This window comes from Conger conger, chromosome 10 (assembly GCF_963514075.1).
Source record: "Conger conger chromosome 10, fConCon1.1, whole genome shotgun sequence".
NCBI lineage: Eukaryota > Metazoa > Chordata > Actinopteri > Anguilliformes > Congridae > Conger > Conger conger.
The window spans coordinates 32,338,711-32,357,076 of NC_083769.1; the positions used below are offsets into that span (position 1 = coordinate 32,338,711).

Sequence of the window (18,366 nt, forward strand, 5' to 3'; positions counted from 1 at the left end):
GAATTGCACATTGTCTTGTCTCACTTTTTTTGAGAAGGGGTGGGACTGAGGTGTCACTCGCAGTGTCCCACCATAGCAAAGAGAGGAATGAATCGAACAAACCAGAGCAGAAGACAAGCCAGAACCTTCGCAGACACAGCCTTGTGTCAAGGAGTAGAAGCATGCACACATGGTGAAGGATAGTGTTACCAGTACAGCAAGCAGTCCTCTGTCACAGCCGTTATATGGACAAAGCCCCCAGTAGCACGTCTGTCGAGGAAAATGGCCGCCGAAAACCTGTTCAAATCGCAGCAATCGCAGCCTCCTTCTCCTGAAAAGAAACTACTATAATATATTCTGTAAATAAATTCCAATTCCATCTAGTAATATTGATAGTATTTATGAGCATAGAAATTGCACTTCATTTGAATGAGTAGTTTGTAGTTGACTTATTGTTATATAACTTATTTAAATTGAATCTGTGAAGGATGAATTTGTAATTTATTAATTATATGTTATGTTGATTTTGCCTATTTATTTAACCTTGCCTATTGATTACATTTATTGTTTTGTAAGACAAAATGCAACTCAAACTTTTCATGTTTTTAAATGGCCAAGAGGGAAGAGAGAAGTCTCCTTCATTAGTGTTTAAAAAAGAAAAAATAGAATATCAACCACAATTAATTATTTTATATCTTGTATTTATTTTGAAGGATGAGATTTTTTAAACTTTTTTTAAGTGCAAGTATTTTATAACTGACAGGTTTTGATAATTTTTTTAAGGTTTTTGTTTTATTAATATTATTTTTTGTTTCCCACAAAGTATCTGTGAACATCTGCAACTGATAGTGAAATAAGATGAAAAGGATGTATTTATTATTTATTTAATATTTAAGAAATCATGAATAGTAATATTGTATATTTATTTTGTTCTGTCTGTGTGTTTGTGATGGCTGAGTATGAACAGTCTACACCTCCGTTGACATTTAAATAAAAGAAAAATCATGTTCAGAAAAAAAGATTGCACAACACCCTGACTAATAATGTTTCCATGATATACCAGCAGTTCTTCCTATCAGATTGTAAAATGAAACATTTGCTGTAGGTCCCTGAGTTTTTGTGTAGTCTATGCCCCTGTTGAATTATACAGGGCAATGTAGACCACAAAGAAGAAGAAAAGAGTTAACCTTACCGTCTCTTACCTCTGAGCACTCTGTAGCAGCCATAGTTGGCTCTCCTGAAACATTCTTAATATCATGACTGCCTTGTGCTTATTTTATTTTCATTGCATTATTTTATCGGTCTGTCATGTTGACATACTGAAACGTAGAACACTGTCTCCAAAATGTGTTTCTGCTCAGATATGGGTCTGAAAACACACGCTGAAAGAAATTTCTCTTTTAGGGATGGCTGAATCCTAAGACAACTTATTACAGATAAGCATATACCCTTGTAGCCTTATTCTTGTTTTTTATTTTCAATGCACAAAGTGCCACTAACTCTTACTTTCTGTATTCTCATTCAGCAATGATGCTACCCTCTGGTCACTCGTACGTGGCTTACAATAGAGTTGTGATTGTTATAAATGCCTTTATTTCTTGCCAGGAAGGCCATAAATACACTATATATACATTCTGTAAAAAAAAAATGAAAAATAAAAATAAAAACAAAAAAAGCAAAAACTATATAAATATACATATATTTTTCCAGTGTAATTGTTAACTCTGCTCTTTCACTTGTAGCTTATCAAAAAGTTGATATTTGTCTAAATGACTCTGTGATGAACTGTATAATTTTGAAGTGGTTAATCCTGATTACAGACCAGGTTGACTGTGGCTTTAGGTGGCTCTTAAAAAATATAAATGCTTGGTTAATGACGTTTTTCAAAGCTGAAAGCTGATCATTTTGATCTTCTTCAACAAATGCTGTCATTACCTATACACCTGTGTTAAGTATATCTATATATATTGTAGATAACTGTTGGTAATCTTGACTAAATCATAGTCTTTGGAGACAAAGAAATCACAATTTTATCATTTTCAAAATACCACTGAAGTAACCATTCTGACACTGTACTTTGCACAAGCTGTTAATTGTGGATGTTCCATTTGCTCAGTCACATGTACTGTAGTCAGGTAATAACTTTGGTAAGAGTAGTTAAGTCAACTTATTTAAGTGAATTCATGAAGATATGAATATGAAAATGTAAATTAACTTGCTAGCTTGTGAAGCTACAGACAGGTACTGTCTATATACTACAGGCTCAGTCAGTGTCACCAAGCTAATATGTGACGTTGTGGAAATGTTATGTGGTAGCTAGCTGCAGCATTTCGCTAATGTGGAAGCTCATACAATTCAAAGAGAGACTCTGAAATGAAATGACTCATATAGACAATAATACACAACAAAATGCAGTGCCCTCTTGAAAATGACCAGGCATGCCAACAAAAGCTTTTAGCCTTGACCCTGAGAATTTGGCATTGATTGATTGTCAGCCAGTAATTCATTCAGTGCACCAAAATATGTACTGCAAATGTTTTTGTTTGTTGTTACTAAATGTAAATCTCTGTCCTGTTTCAATTGCTGAATGTTTTGGTTCAAAGACAAGGGACTTAATCCAATCTGGGTTTTCTCTTAAATGGCAAATAATAATTTTAATAGAATACCACACAACAATTGTATTGAAAAGCAGGACAGTATTATTTTGTTCTAATTTGCACAAATTTTATTTAGTTTGAATTGACACTCATATAATCATTCATTTGAATAATAGAACTACCATTTGTACAGTATCCATTGTAGCCTAGCTCAAATGATAGCTTTGATTGGATCAAGTCATTGTCTTAAAAAAGAGAATGAAAACATGGGGAAAGAGATTATTGTACTGTGGCCCTGTACCAGAAAAACAAAGTGCCGTTTGAAGCATAAACTGGTATTGACATCAAAAACAAAATTCAGATTTTATTTATGTATTTATTTATTTTCTGTTTTCTTCCTTTGGAGCTTGAATCTGGGAGAATATATTTTCCCCCAATAAACATGATTATATTTTCATATTGATATAAAATACAAATCATATTTATATTCTCATTGAGTAAGTTATTGAATAGAGATACTCCCTTTTAATTTTTGACATATCAAATTCAAACCTATGACAATGTTTGCTTCACTGATTGAAGCGGAACAGTGAAACAAAGATTTGCATGACAACCATGATGGTCTACAGTGAGGCATTACAACCAAAATGATTGGGTGTCTGGTAATTTAATGGTGACACAGAGCATGTTTGCATTTCCTTATGAATGGCAGAAAGATTTCAGTATTCTTTGATATTCATATTAGTATTGATTATTTTTGTGACCTTGTTAAAAAATAGTACGGTACTTCTTTATAACAACTAAGCAATTAGCACCTATATGGTAACTGGCTAGTCAGGATAATGTAATTGCATAATAACTTTTCAGTAAATGCAATGTAACTGTAACCTCCTGCCCCAGAGACAGACCAACTCTATAAATAAGATATAACTTAACTTAACTCTGGTATCCTCTCCTCATGGTCTTAAATCCAGTTCTACCAGTTAAAGTACTGTGAGGGCCATAAAGTTCTTGGGGAATATCTTTGTGTTGGCTTTGTCATCACATGAAAACATACACCCACTCACACATAGTGCTAGCTCAAGACTTCCCCAGCTGTTTCATGCCACTCATACACAAACAGTTGTTCTCAGTTGGAAAATAGGTGAGGAGGTACTTGCCTATACTTGAAAGACGTACACCCTCCGAAAATTTCAATTCAAAGGACAACTTACAAATACATATTTAGACACGTAAACGAATAGGCATGCACACACACACACAGTACAGAAAGGCATGTTTGGTAGAATGGAACTTTCTATTAAGCTAATATAACCAAAATTCCCTTGTAGGTACTGTAGCTTAAAGCTGTGTAGGTCTTATCATTTGTGCCTTTCTGGCTCCATTCATTGCAGGAAAGGGTATGTTTACATTTGGAACTGGGTTCAAATCTTGCTCAGGATGTTATTAAAGAGTGCATGGCATGGTCCCCATGGGGGCTGATAAAATGAAAAGGATGATGGGAAACCATGTGAAACGTGTCACTGCCAGAGAACATGAAAAAAAAAGCATATATAGATTGCAAAATGGCGGCGCTTTCATTCTGTTTCAGAGAGAGAAAGGATAATAATACATAAAATAAAGCAAAACTGTGATTTGATAAGATGATTCAGGTACCAAACTGCATTAATATTTCAATTATTTTAGAGGAAAGATATGAATAAACACTAACAGATAGATAATGCATAAGTTCAGGGCATTATTTTGAAACAAATGGAATTCTCTGTACAAATTTGTATTAAATGACAGTGTTGTCGTTGTACTGAATAAAATAAAAAGAAAAAAAGAAAAAAAATAGTGCAAACAGTATGTGAAATTATCTGGTCAAGGTTTGCCCTGCTAACACATTTTTACAGAGAGGAACTATTTTTACTGGTGATTTTTTAGGTACTGATATTGATATCCTTTTGAAATTACAAGGGTACTTCCAGAATGCCAAGCACTTCCAAAATGATGAACTCTAGGGTTTTTTTCAAAGGCAGTGTTGCTTTCCTACCATTTTCTAAAGCAGGTCAAGCCTTGACTGTCTGTTTTGTGGATTTTTTTTTTTGGAAGTGAACTCTGTGAATCCTCCAGGATTGTGAAGTCGTGTCTGTGAACCTGTGGACTTTCGTACCAGTGTCAGTGTTATGAACAAGAGAAGTGATGTCTGTTATTGTCAGAGTATGATCCATTTTAATGTTATCTATGGAAACATTAATAAATAATAATAAAAAAAGAAAGAAAGTGTGATTTATGTTTCAATGATTTGTGAATTCATTTTTTCTTGTATTTCACACTGCATTATAATATCATCTGAGATATATTATCAGTATTAGTAGTATGTATGTAATGCTTCCATTCTTGCAGAACCAGGCTGTTATTCTTTGATTATGTGATTTTATTATTCTTTTTTTTAATCTAGAGCAAGGTGTGTACTATCGACACAGAATGATTTAGGCAAAGCCATTCAGGTTAAATATTGTGTGTGTGTGTGTGGGTGTGGGTGTGCGTGTGCGTGTGCGTGTGCGTGTGTGCGTGTGCGTGTGCGCTCGCGCATGCATGTGTGTGTGCATTATTATGAAGATGGCACTTTACAAAGACTGAAATGAAAGCATGGGAGAAATGCATCACGAACATAAAGCACAACACAAAGCTTGTCTGATTCAATGATTTGGCTAGTGAAGAATTTTCCACTTTTTGACTTTTGGCCTCCACACTCTACTCTTGCCAGCACCCTGATAAAAGTCAATCTTGGTCTCATCTATCCACAAGACCTTTTTCCAGAACTCTTGAGGTACCTTTAGGTACTTCTTAGCCAACTGTGACCTGGCCATCCTCTTTTTGCAGCTTATTAGTAGTTTGCTTATTGCAATGTAGCCTCTGCAGTTATTTTCTGACAGTAGCCGCTAACACATCCACACCTACCTCCTGAAGAGTGTTTCTGATCTGTAAGACAGGAGTTATGGGTTTGTTCTTCATTATGGTGACAATTCATCAGTCCTCAGCTGTAGAGGTCTTCTCTGGCCCTGTGTGATTACAGCGCTTACCAGTGCTCTTTCTTATTAATGGTGCTCACACAGCTGATGTTTGTAAGCCTATGGTTTGGCGGATGTCTTTGACTGCAGGACCACACCTAACCTAACATGGTGAAATTAAAAATACCCTTTTAATAAAATCAGAGAATATGTACTTTAATCACATGAGAATTGTTTTGTTACCAAAGCACTGAATTTCTTCAAATTATTGAATCCCAGTGATGGACGTTTTGAGCATGCATTATCAGAGGCATTTATCTTGCCCATGACTCTTACTTCAGTAAGCTCTACAAAATGGGTGCCTTCAAATTCTTTCACTCTGAATATTTTATACATAAATGCTGCCACCTGGTGGATTGATAAATACCATTTATCAACATAACAGAATAACATAAAAAATATATTTCAGAAACTGCAGCCAAAACACTGCGGAAAAATAGGCTACAGCATCAAATCACCGCTCTAGTCGACAATGAAACCACGCTTTTAGGAGACGAGTCATTCTGCCCTTGAGTAATCGGGTTCAACACTGACGCCAATGCAATGTTCTGTTGGGGAAAACAATTTCGTCAACCGTCTCAAATGTTCGAGCCTACATACGATTATACGATACTATGTGCGCATATTTAGGCTAATAAATATTAAACACGACAGAATGCTTTCACTCTAGGCTTTTCTTTCCAACATAGAACAAGGGGTAACGCAGTGTAGTCCGCAGAGTTCCTTTGGGAAAAGTAAAATGCATTCACAGCTGTTTGATGATTCAGAAATGAAATTTAGAGTCGCAGCCGACCATCTGCTTCCGTGAGGTCAGTTGGCAATATCACGCCTATATAATGACTATTAGCATTTCCCAGCGGTCACCAGGGGCAGGGTGTATGGACTCCAGGGGAATAGTGCAATCCATAGGCTACATTTCTAATTTTAGTCTACCATGAGCAATCCGACATTGTCATGGAAATTAAATCCATATTCTCCGACACAGCGTATTTATTATTATTTTTAGGTTTTACGTTTTTTCTCACCGTAACCCAGAATAGGCTAAATATGTAATTGGTGCGTGGATCTGTATTTTTTTAATTTATTTTACTTTCTCGATGGCTAGCATAAAGAAGTAACTGGATGCATGAATTGATGAGCTATACGATTCATAAAACAGGAGCTTTGGCTCCACACTTTGGGCACTTTTATTAGATCTGGTGGAAAATTATGAAAACATACTCGACAAATACTTTTAAAACAGAAGACTGCGTTTCCAGGTAGTGAAATTCGCATTAATGTTCTCTCCAGGCCCCAAACCTGCGCATTACTGCTCTGGAAAGTGGTTAGGCTATAGGCTACTTATGAAAATGATTTAGGAAATGGAAACTTAAATGATGTATTATGGCTATATATAACGCAAACCGTAGCCCAATGTATGTAAGCAGCGAGGGAAAACCGGTTGAACTGACATCTTGACGTAGGCGCTGAACAGTTCACAGTTTATCGGCTACTTCGCCTGAATTTTCTGCGTTACTGCGCGTGACGTCAGAGCGTCAGCTGGTCAATGTTTACATCCAGCATTGTGCTTGCTGGCCCTGAATGTTTCTGGAAAAAAGCTTGGGAAGAGACAAAACGCAGAAGGGGATATTATTATTATTAGTCAAAGACGCTTAAATCAACACGTCTTTGGTAACCAGTGGTTAATTTCTAAATGTGGTTTTTGTGCTCTCTTTGCATGAAGAGTTTCTTTGTTCGTTGGGGCGAGACTTCCATTTACGATTGTGTTTTCTCCTGTTTGTGCTTCTTCCTCAGATTTTCGATTCGATTAGTCTACGTAGCTGTTGGTGGTAGAGACAACGGTGAGAACATTTTCGTAATTCACACCTGGATTGTAAATCGTTTATTGCGCAGTTCTCGTTGCTGTGGTAATTTTCTAAATAATGAAAAAAAGAGATCAAAATGAAGTGCGTTAAGCTTGTGAAGGCAACAACAACAATTATGTTTGTTCCCAAGGTCATTTGCGCTGCTTTCGTAAATGTATGGAAGTTGTGCGTTTAAAGAATACCATGGTGACTAATTTACGACAGGAATATTTTATTTTCAGATGTCGCAGCAGTATTTTAGGGCTGTTTGGTGTGCAGTACACTAAACACAGTGGACCACTTGCAGGAAGTGTTTTTCTCCAGCTGCTGTAATGGTAGTTCGATCGGGTCTGTAGCGCCAACCCCTGGTCTAGGGTGCAAATACCTTATGTTAGCGTATATACCGTATACAGTAGCTACATATTTTGTTTTAAAGCTCAATGTGCTTTATATTAAAATCAAGAAATAAAATAGAACAAAGTTATTTGATTAAATAGAAAGCAAACAGTTTTAAAGATCAACAGTGAACCTGTTCTTATAACAAATATATGTTGTTGTAAATTGTCATTCATCTACTAAATATGTGCGCCATCAAAAATGCAAACAATTCTCACGTTCATGTATACTTTATTAAAATCTGACAGTGTGCACTTTAACCACGTGTGCTTTTTTATGACAAATCTCAAATTGTGGAGTACAGAGGCGAATAAATAAATGATATGTCTTTGTACCAAACATTTTGGATGGCACTGTATGTAGTGAACTCCATTATGTGTTGTGGCAAATATGTTTTTCTTGTTTTGGCTCTATTCTCCACAATTTATTTTTATTTAAGTAAGTCACGGAAAAACATAAAAAGGCAGAACAAATCACAGAGTTTAAAAAGTTTATTAATAGATCTAATGTGCAACAATAGGAAAAGACTGAGATAACATGTGCAACTGTAGCAACAGTAACAAGTCCTTGAAGTTTCCAAAAATGAACGAACAGTAACCAGCTGTTAGGAACAATTAGCCTATGAGTAAAATACATTGATAGGCTGGTGCATTTAATTGCTTAATTCGGAGCATCATGGAATAAAAACATGGTTACCGTGTGTCCATTTGTATCAATTGAAAGTTTGTTGTATTGGTGTAATACACATTGTACATTGCTAGGTTTGGTGTTTGATTGAGTGCCTCTTATTACTGAATGTTACCATAACATGGGAAGGAGAGCTGGGCATCAACATTGTTGACGGGGACCATGAAACATTGGATTGCAGCAAATGACATCATAATCCCAGAGCATTGCAGATACTGTATACATTGTTGCACTTTGTTTCTTGTACCAATTGGCAATATTGTTAAAATGTGTATAGATATTTAAATAACACAGTAGGCTACATTAAATTTGAGTTATCATTCAGAAATACTAATAGATCATGGCATTAAATCATAGCACTGAAAACTGAGAAAAATGCAGAAATGGGGGGAAAATAGGGAAAGTCTTGGAACTGTGAAGAAAACTAGCAAAAATCACAGAATACATTACACCTGTGTCTTCTGTGACAAACACCCAGCCTTACTGATGATTGATCCTTGCTTCTTGCCTATTAGTAATGGCTTCAGGGACATGAGGCGATCATTCATACCTCTAGCTTTCTCCGAATATAAATCTGTCCATATGAATGACAAAAGAGTAAAAGACTACTCATCATACAATACAACTTTTACCATTGCTAATGGGTGCATTTTTGGCTATGGGTCTCCGTTCATTAGTTTTGGATAGTTTGTTTCTGAATGGCCGGCCCTGAATATTTAAAAGTTCAGACTGTACAGTTCTTGGTTGTTGTGGTGTTGATTCAGTTTGTTTTTCAGAAGTTTGTTTTTATCGCTGTGATCTTCAGGCTTGTCTTTCCTCCAAGCAGAGATTCCTCCTGGTCCACCTCTCACTCCAGCCAAAATGGGTGGAGCCGTGAGTGCTGGGGAGGATAACGATGAGTTGATCGATAACCTGAAGGAGGCGCATTACATCCGCTCAGAGCTGGTGGAGCAGGCCTTCCGTGCCATCGACCGTGCAGACTATTACCTGGAGGAATTCCGTGACAATGCCTACAAAGACCTGGCCTGGAGGCATGGCAACATCCACCTTTCTGCCCCCTGCATCTACTCGGAGGTGATGGAGGCCCTGGACCTGCAGCCAGGCCTCTCCTTCCTTAACTTGGGCAGCGGCACTGGCTACCTGAGTACCATGGTGGGCCTCATTTTGGGTAAGCGACACTGTAGGAACATCAACTTATGACCCAAAGGAAAGCTGCAAGGCTCTGAGCTGCATTTATGCTTTTAATACGCATTTATGTTGAAAAATATAGTGCAGCTATAGTCCATTTCTGTGTCTCAGTATTTGTCCACCCAGTCCAGGATTGCAGAGGATCTTACGCACAGTGATGCATATCTCAGTGATTGGCTGAATAAGTCAGAACCATACTTTTTCTTTAAAGTTTCTGTGAAGTTCTTCCAAAAAGTTTTTTTCCCGTTTTATTCAGAATTATTTCTGTTCTGCTTTTTCTGTTCCCATATTTATCAATTCTAATGAAATGTACACTCAGCAAGCACTTTATTTGGTATTTATTACTTAGACTTTTTTTAGACTGCTGTAGCCTATCCACTTAGAGTTATGATGCGTTGTGTGTTCAGAGATGCTCTCCTGCATACCACTGTTGTAATGTGTAGTTATTTGCATTACTGTCACCTTCCTGTCTGTTTGACCCTTAATCTCTGACCTGTCTCATTAACAAGGCATTTCTGCCCCAGAACTGCTGCTCATTGGATGTTTTTTGTTTTTCGCACCATTCTCTGCAAACTCTAGAGACGCTCTGTTGTGCGTGAAAATCCCAGGAGATCAGCAGTTTCTGAGATACTCAAACCACTGGCACCAACAATTATTCCACGGTCAAAGTCACTTAGATCACATTTTCTCCCCATTCTGATGGATGATGTGAATATTAGCATGAAGCTCCTCACCTGTACCTGCATGAATGTATGCATTGCATTGCTTCCACACGATTGGCTGATTAGATAATCGCATCAAGTAGGTATACTTGTAGGTATCCTAATAAAGTGCTCAGTGAGTGTCTGTACAGTGGTTTCAGAAAGTATTCAAACCCCTTCACTTTTTGCACACTTTATGTTGTAGATTTAATTTTAAATGGATTCAATTGCCATTTTTACCCATCAATCTACACTCAATAACCTATAATGACAAAGTGAAAACATGTTTATTATAATTTTTAAAAGATTACTGAAAACTATTTTAAAAATAATAATAAATGAAATCTCTCATTTACATAAGCATTCAGGCCCTTAATTCAGCACTTTGTAGAAGCCCCTTTGTTGCTGCTTCCCTTTGTAGAAGCACAAATTACAGCTTTGAGTCTTCACGGGTAATTCTCTGGATTTGGGCAGTTTATCCCATTCGTCCTGGTAGATCCTCTCAAGCTCCATCTGATGGATGGGAAGCGTCTGTGAACTGCCATCTTCATGTCTCTCCACAGATGTTCTATGGGGTTTAGCTCTGGGCTTTGGCTGGGCCACTCAAGGACTGTCAGAGACTTGTCCCAAATCTACTCCAGCATTGTCTTGGCTGTATATTTCAGGTCATTGTCTTGCGGAAAGGTGAACAGTCACCCCAGTCTGAGGTCAGGTGCACTCTGGAGCAGGTTTTCTTCCAGGACCTCCCTGTATTTGGCTGCATTCATCCTTCCCTTAATTCTGACCAGTCTCCCTGTCCCTGCTGCTGAGAAGCACCCTCATAGCATGATGCTGCCACCACCATGCTTCAAGATAATTAAAGCAAACAGGATGCACCTGACCACAATGTGGAGTGCCACACAAAATGTCTGAATACTTATGTAAATTACAGATTTCAGTTTTTGATGTTTAATAAATTTGTAGAAAAAAAATCAAAAAAACATTTTCACTTTGTTATTATCAATCAAACTTTATTTATAAAGCACATTTCCTATAGCAGGTGCAACTCAATGTGCAATCGCAATGTGCATTATGGTTTATTGAGTGTAGATTGATGGGCAAAAATGGCAATTGTTTCCATTTAAAATTAAATCTGCAACACAATAAAGTCTGCAAAAAGTGATGGTGTCTGAATCCTTTCTGAAGCCACTGTATACCACTTCTATTTAATTTGAATTTCAACAGAATTGTACAGCTTCATAAATACAATGGCTGTACCAGTTAAAAATGCAAAATGTTGCAGAATTTTATCATTTTTGTCTCTTAAGACACGTGAGAGTAATTACATTTGTGTTTTCAATCTACCAAGTAGATGATTGTAATATCAGAAGATTTAGAGCAATTAAGTGGAGAAACCCTGTAGAACAACAATCACTCCAGGAAGTGCTTTGAATAAGTCCATTCATTTTATCTTGTCAAATTCTAATCTGCAATCCCCATCACATTTTAATTGGAATCAGCCACAAAATGTCAGTGTGAATTGTAACAGATGCTGAGCGGTGATGTAGACTGCAGTCCCATGATTGTCTGACCTGAACTCTTTGTGTGCCCAGGTCCATTTGGCGTGAACCATGGAGTCGAGCTGCATGGTGATGTGATAGAGTATGCCTACCAAAGACTGGAGTTCTTCATCAAAACCAGTGACAGCTTTGACAAGTGAGACCCTCCACGCTTTCATTTCTTGCTGTGATATGTGGTAGTCTGAACCTTTCAATTAATTCAGTCCATCAGCTTAAGTACAAAGTACAAATCAACCAGTCGACCAATGCAATTGTATGTAGTATATTACACAATGTTTCAACCAGTCAAATGATTTTAATATTGCATCATGCGTAACAGGAAATGGCTAAGCTACAGTATGAAAACAATTCTGTAGGTGATGCATATGTTGCCACGAATTCTAACTGCAAAAAGATTGCCATTTCAAAATAAATAGCAAATGATCACTTTCCGTACACGGTGTGGCCGTATGATAGGATTGGTGCATTGATGTGATTGCTGCTGAAGAGCTATTGTGTAGAACAGTGGTGGCACATTGACTGCTTCCTGCCAGTTAGTCTGATTTTAGGAAAGCTGCAGTTGTCCTGGGCACAGAGCCTGACATTCACTGCCCAGTGGTAGTAGAGTAGTTGATTCAGAGAGACCAGGTGTCTGAAACATATTTAAGTCAAGCCTCCTTTCAGTGGCTGATTTGACGCATCCCTGACCAGATCAAACCTCCAGTGGAGACATTTTGTGTCACAACACTGACAACCAATATTGTATTTCCCTTGTCCAATGAGTGCTCATTCTACTGAGGTTCATCCACGTCCCACGCCACAGGCAGACAATCCTACCAGCCAAATTCACACAGATGTGTTATGAGCATGTATCAATGGTGTGAATGCATGTGTTGTGTCTGACCGTGTTGTATGTAGGTGTACATTAATGGGCTCATGTGTGGGTGGGGCACGCAGGTTTGAGTTTTGCGAGCCCTCCTTTGTGGTGGGAAACTGTCTGGAGATCACGCCGGAGAGCAGGCAGTATGACAGGGTGTACTGTGGAGCAGGGGTGCAGAGGGAGCACGAGGACTACATGAAGAACCTACTGAAGGTGGGGGGAATCCTGGTCCTGCCCCTGGAGGAGAAGGTGAGTTACAAAAAAAAAGGAAAATCACTGTCACACATGTCTATGGCCTGCCTACAAACTGCAAAAAATGTCTGTCTCAACAAGTGTTTTAGTCTTGTAATTTCTTGGGGAAAATATTACCTTGCTAAGTTACAAGTTAAATTTTCTCATCCCACTGGAAAATCTTTAAATTAGATGAACTGTCTCCCCTCATTAGCAATATTTTAGACTTAATAATAGAAGCAAGATATTAGGTGTAAATATATGACTAAAATACCTGTTGAGACAGACTTCTTTATTGTTTTTCGCAGTGCACAAGCGAAAGAAGTAAAGTCCTGTCAAATATATCCATAGTGTTCCTTGTAGAGCACATTGATTAACTGTGAACCAACTTTCTTTTCTCTAGCTGACCAAGATCACTCGCACAGGTTACAATACCTGGGAGACCAAGAAAATCATTGCAGTTTCCTTCGCTCCCCTGGTGCTGCCAAAGAACAAGGATAATGGCAAAACCAAAATGGTTCCACTACGTAAGTATTTAAATGTTGAAAACAGTTACCTTCTGGACATACACTCAGTGAGCACTTTATTAGGTAGTTACACTTAAGTCTTCTGCTGCTGTACCCTATCCACCTAGAGGTTTGAAACAAGGTGCTCTTCTGCATACCACTGTTGTAATACATGGTTATTTGCATTACTGTCACCTTCCTGTCAGCTTCGACCAGTCTGGCCATTCTCCTCTGACCTCTCTCATTAACAATGTGTTAAGAACTGCTGCTGATGTTTTTTTGTTTTTTGCACCATTTTCTACAAATTCTAAAGACTGTTGTGTGTGAAAATACCAGGAGATACTCAAACCACCCTGTCTGGCACCAACAATCATTCCACGGTCAAAGTCACTTAGATCACATGTCTTCCTCATTCTGACATTTGGTCTGATAAACGGCTGAACCTCTTGACCATGTCTGCATACTTTTATGCATTTAGTAGTCACGTGATTGGCTGATATTTGCATTAACAAGCTGGTGTACAGGTCTTCCTAACAAAGTCATCACTGAGTGTATGTCATATCATAGTCTCCATCAAGTGTAGAACCAGTCACCATCAGAGCAGGCTGCTGTTTTCATGAAAATTTGATTCAGTTAAATGTTTTGGAACTAAAGCCTGTCATAAATGCATATGCTTTGCCTAAATTGAAATTGCATCATAGAATGTTGCCAAAAGGTGATGAAATGGCATAGCATTGGTATTCAGTCAGAGCCTGATTAAATTTCTTTATTATAATTATTATTATTATTATTATTATTTTAATAATCTGTCAAAGGAAATAATATTTATATTATTATTATTATTTTTAATGGATAAATTTCATACTCAAATCCTGATGAATAACAGTTATTTTCTCTCTCTCTCTGTCTCTCTCTCTCCGTCTCTCTGTGTGTTTGGATGCTCTCGATCCTTTAAACCCTTGAAGCAGCCATGTTCGAGGTGCGAACTCTGCAGGATCTGGCACGCATTTCCATCCGGCACACCCTGAAGAAGAGCACGGGGCAGGAGCATGGGCGGGGCGGGGGAGTGGCCCGGGGCGGGGCCGGAGGGGCCCCTAAGAGCGGCCCGCGCTTTAAGCGCAGGCGTGTGCACCGGCGACGCATGGACTCCGTGCTCCTGGCCAACAAGCACATGTTCCTCAACCGCATGCTCCCCGGACCCATGGACGACAACAACAACTGCGACGACACCGAGGGGGAGCGGCCAGAGGAGAGCAGGATGGGCGGAGAGGCCGAGGAGGAGGATGAGGAAGAGGAGGAGGAGAGGGAGGGCAGAGAGCTCAGGTCTGAACCTGCTGTCAATGTACTGCGAGAGAGGATCCTGGGTTTACCTCTGCCCGAGCCCCTCAAAATGTACCTGCTCTACTACCGTGAGAAATAAGATACTCCCAGCACCACCCATCCAGACGGGTTTTATTCCAGAAGCAGAGAAGAACAAGACGACATTCAGCATCCTCCTCCTTCGACAGGTGTGGCAACCTTTGTAGGCAAATAAGCCACTTTCTTTTTTTCCAAATGAGCCCCCTGTGTCTCGGTTTGCTCTTGCTGCTGGAAGCAGAAGGAACATTGGTTTTGAGGAAAGTGGGTGGTTCTTGCGGCGATAGATGGAAAGTATTATTGTTTGCTTTACTGTACTTTTCACTAACTCCTCTATTTGTGCAATGTAATACTTGGTCTGCCGTGCAAATTTCAGTTTAATTATGACACTGTAACTATGGGGGCTGCATGGTGTTGACTAATAGCTGGTGGAAATTGTACAGTGATGGATTCTGACCTCCCACCTTCCTCCTCTCTGATTGGGAGTTTCTTTTTGATAGCATATTCTATACTAATCTGAACACTGGTCATGTTCCATACTATTTAAACTCCAAGAGTTTGCTGTGGGCAAATCATTTTTTGTAGTGGGGCACCTGTAGTTGCAGTGCTGCCTGTTGACCTGTTGCGACGTAATGGAGAAAATAATAAGGAAGCTGGCTGCTCATTATCTGTCTGTAGACTTTTTGAAAGGTATAGTCACTTCTGACTACTGATGTTATAATTTGCTCCAAGTTTTGGACTTGGTTAAACTGACCTAAATTATTTCATTCATTCGCATTTTCATAAAAGTTGTAACTTGGGGAGATAAGCGTTGTAACAGCTGTACCAGTGAAAAGTTATGGCTGTAGTGTGGCCTTGTGGAAGAAAATTATTTTGTAAAATAATTTTGTCAAAGGATAATGTAGCTAATAAGACAAGTTTCTGGTATGTAAAAAGATTGTAGAAATGCTTTTTTGGCACCTTAATCTGGATCTAATTTGCTTGTTTAAAGTATGGATTTTGCATTCATCATTAGAGTAAGAGTGGAGTTTATTGCAGCACCAGACAGTGTGGTTTGATGGTTTTGGGATGATGGCCAGCGGTACTGGATTGTTGGGAAGAGCACAATGGCTGATGTACGTATGGTTATGTATGTGTTTATTTGAATGTCTCATAAAGCTAGTTGAAGTATCTGAAAACCAAAGGTGGTTTTACATTTCCTGAAAATCAAATCAGCGAGGCAAAATTACCTTGCTGTAAATATACATATATTTATTGATAGACAAAATGTAGCAAATTAATAACATAATTGGGCACATGGACCTTGATATTCTGTGCCAAATGTGCCTCCTTGGCCATCACAACTGAGCTTAAATACCATTGGTCTTGCTATTTTGGCAAGTCTGTCACATTCCTTCAAATCCATTATTCGTTTAAGCTTGCTAACATCACACGAAACAGTGAACGCATCAACGGTGTCTGCTGCAACACAGAAAAGGGTTATATACAGGGCCATTCACAGATTTGTTGCTTTCACACAAGTTTATTGGCCCTTTATTTTGTCTTCAGAGTGGTTTATTTGAGATTGAAAATATAAACTGGAAATATGAATATTATCTGAAAGAAGGAAGTGTTTGGAACATTGTAGGGAGTAGTAGGGTGTATCTTCCTCTTCTCAAGAAAGAACCTGCAGCTCCAGCATGGGTGCTGTAGAGGGGGGGGTAGTTTAGGATGATTCCAAGGGCCCTGACTGAAAGGGGCCCTCAAAGAATATTAGAACGTGGTAGTATCTGGTGTGGTGGGGCCCAAAAGTGAGATCATTTTATTGGCCCCAATATTCCTGGAACTTCTGCTGACATGTGACAGGGGCCACTGTGCATGCTGACTGGACCCATCCAGCCCAGCCCTGCACTGCTTCTGCCCTGTCCTCCTCCTGTGCGTGCCTGAGCTCTTTCTCTAGCTCATATGTGGTCATGAAAGCAGGAGGCTTATAACCGATATTGGCTGGTTCCTTTCAGAGATGAAATATTTCCTCTCATTACTGCTATTCATTCTGTTTACTGAGCGTAGCCTAATCCACTACATGGAATAGTGAGCACATGAGCTCATTTGATTATGACGTGCATTAATAGTTTAAAACTTTTTTGTTTCCATTTTGATTCCACATACACAAACATCCCCCACCCCTCAACTGAATATTGTTTTGTTATATTCATGGAATGGATTTACTACTTGATAGCTTTTTCTCAAGTTGTTTTGCCTGACCAGCATTATTAATAATATGAAAAAGGGGAAATATAGTAAAAATGCTGATCAATGACTGAACAATTTATAGGCAGATGGTCTTTTTGTTTTGTTTCATTTTCTAAAACTAGAGATTCAATAGTTTATTTTGTGCATCTACAACTATATTTTCCTCATTGGTGGGGTCTAATGCATACATCTTTGTTTAGTTTAGTAACTGAGTGACAGTGCAGTTGGGTTTGGGAATATAATTAGTTCATTTTGATACTGACCACCAAACCTTTTTTCATTTACAAATAAGCAGTTCTAATAAGTGTGATGTCAGTGCCAAATGTTACCTGCGTGGACCCTGCATTTCTAAAAGAATCGTTCTTACGATGTTTCAGTTTGTACTGTATCTTTAGGGTTTTCATAAGTTTCAGCATTTTTGGCAATTGTAAATTTGTTGTACTTTTTGCACATATGATGTGTAATAGAAGATGTTTTACTGGCTGCTGTTGACAGAGTTAAATAAATGTGGAAAAAATTGAATCTGTGTTTTACATTGTTCAGAATATTCAAGATATGTATGTCATGGTTTACATGGCCCTGTACAGAGCGCTGATATTAAAGATGAACAAAACTAAAAACTAAATTGTTGACCCACACATACCATTGTTCTCAAATGTGGTACATTTGAGCAGTTCATGGTTTGCTTTAGTTTTTTTACCCAGTGAAAATAAAAATCTGCCCTAATTGGTGCTGGACTGGATTGGAAGTGATTACATTTATTCACTGCACACCTGCTGAGACCAGCAAGATCCAATATTCCTCCCACTGAACAGTAAGAACTTTTTGCATTACAAGAGTTTTTACTTTGAAATCCCTTTGGTCACCAGCAACAGTAGTCGTGCATTCCCTGACTACTGCACATTGCCTGCATTAAAATAAAACATTGTCAGGTGTGCATGGTTCATTTGGTACCAGTTGGTGCAGCAAATGGAAATCCTTCCCAAAATAAATACATCTGTGCAGCCTTTGGAACTGTAGGCCAGCCAGTCTTCCAATTCATTGCTGTACTAATTTCCTAGGACTTAGTATGTGACTATGTTATTCCCTCACTTACTCATGCATGATGAGCAAAAGTCAACTTAACGGTGTCATTTCATTATGTTAACCTTGCCAATTTCAAAGTATTACGAGTT

At 38.4% G+C, this 18,366-nt stretch overlaps 1 protein-coding gene across 3 annotated transcripts; it reads left to right on the forward strand.

The window, feature by feature from the left end:
- Positions 1-7,163: 7,163 nt before the first annotated feature.
- On the forward strand, positions 7,164-17,713 carry LOC133139273 (protein-L-isoaspartate O-methyltransferase domain-containing protein 2). Of its 3 annotated transcripts, none has more exons than XM_061258698.1 (7): positions 7,164-7,303; positions 7,427-7,473; positions 9,365-9,727; positions 12,041-12,143; positions 12,944-13,115; positions 13,501-13,624; positions 14,569-17,713. In XM_061258698.1, exons 3-7 carry the CDS (start codon positions 9,421-9,423, stop codon positions 15,021-15,023), a joined length of 1,161 nt encoding a protein of 386 aa, XP_061114682.1. In that variant the 5' UTR covers positions 7,164-7,303; positions 7,427-7,473; positions 9,365-9,420; the 3' UTR covers positions 15,024-17,713. The 3 variants fall into 3 exon arrangements, with proteins under 3 accessions (XP_061114682.1, XP_061114681.1, XP_061114683.1); XM_061258697.1 differs by having other exon boundaries at positions 9,386-9,727; XM_061258699.1 differs by having other exon boundaries at positions 9,386-9,727; positions 14,572-17,713.
- Positions 17,714-18,366: the final 653 nt, after the last annotated feature.

What these genes read in the sequence shown, in the direction of transcription:
- LOC133139273 (XM_061258698.1), top strand. Translation starts at nt 9,421, where the DNA reads ATGGGTGGAGCCGTGAGTGCTGGGGAGGATAACGATGAGTTGATCGAT. An exon ending in CATGGTGGGCCTCATTTTGG is followed by an intron (nt 9,728 to 12,040) that starts GTAAGCGACACT and finishes TTGTGTGCCCAG; the next exon opens with GTCCATTTGGCGTGAACCAT. An exon ending in ACCAGTGACAGCTTTGACAA is followed by an intron (nt 12,144 to 12,943) that starts GTGAGACCCTCC and finishes TGGGGCACGCAG; the next exon opens with GTTTGAGTTTTGCGAGCCCT.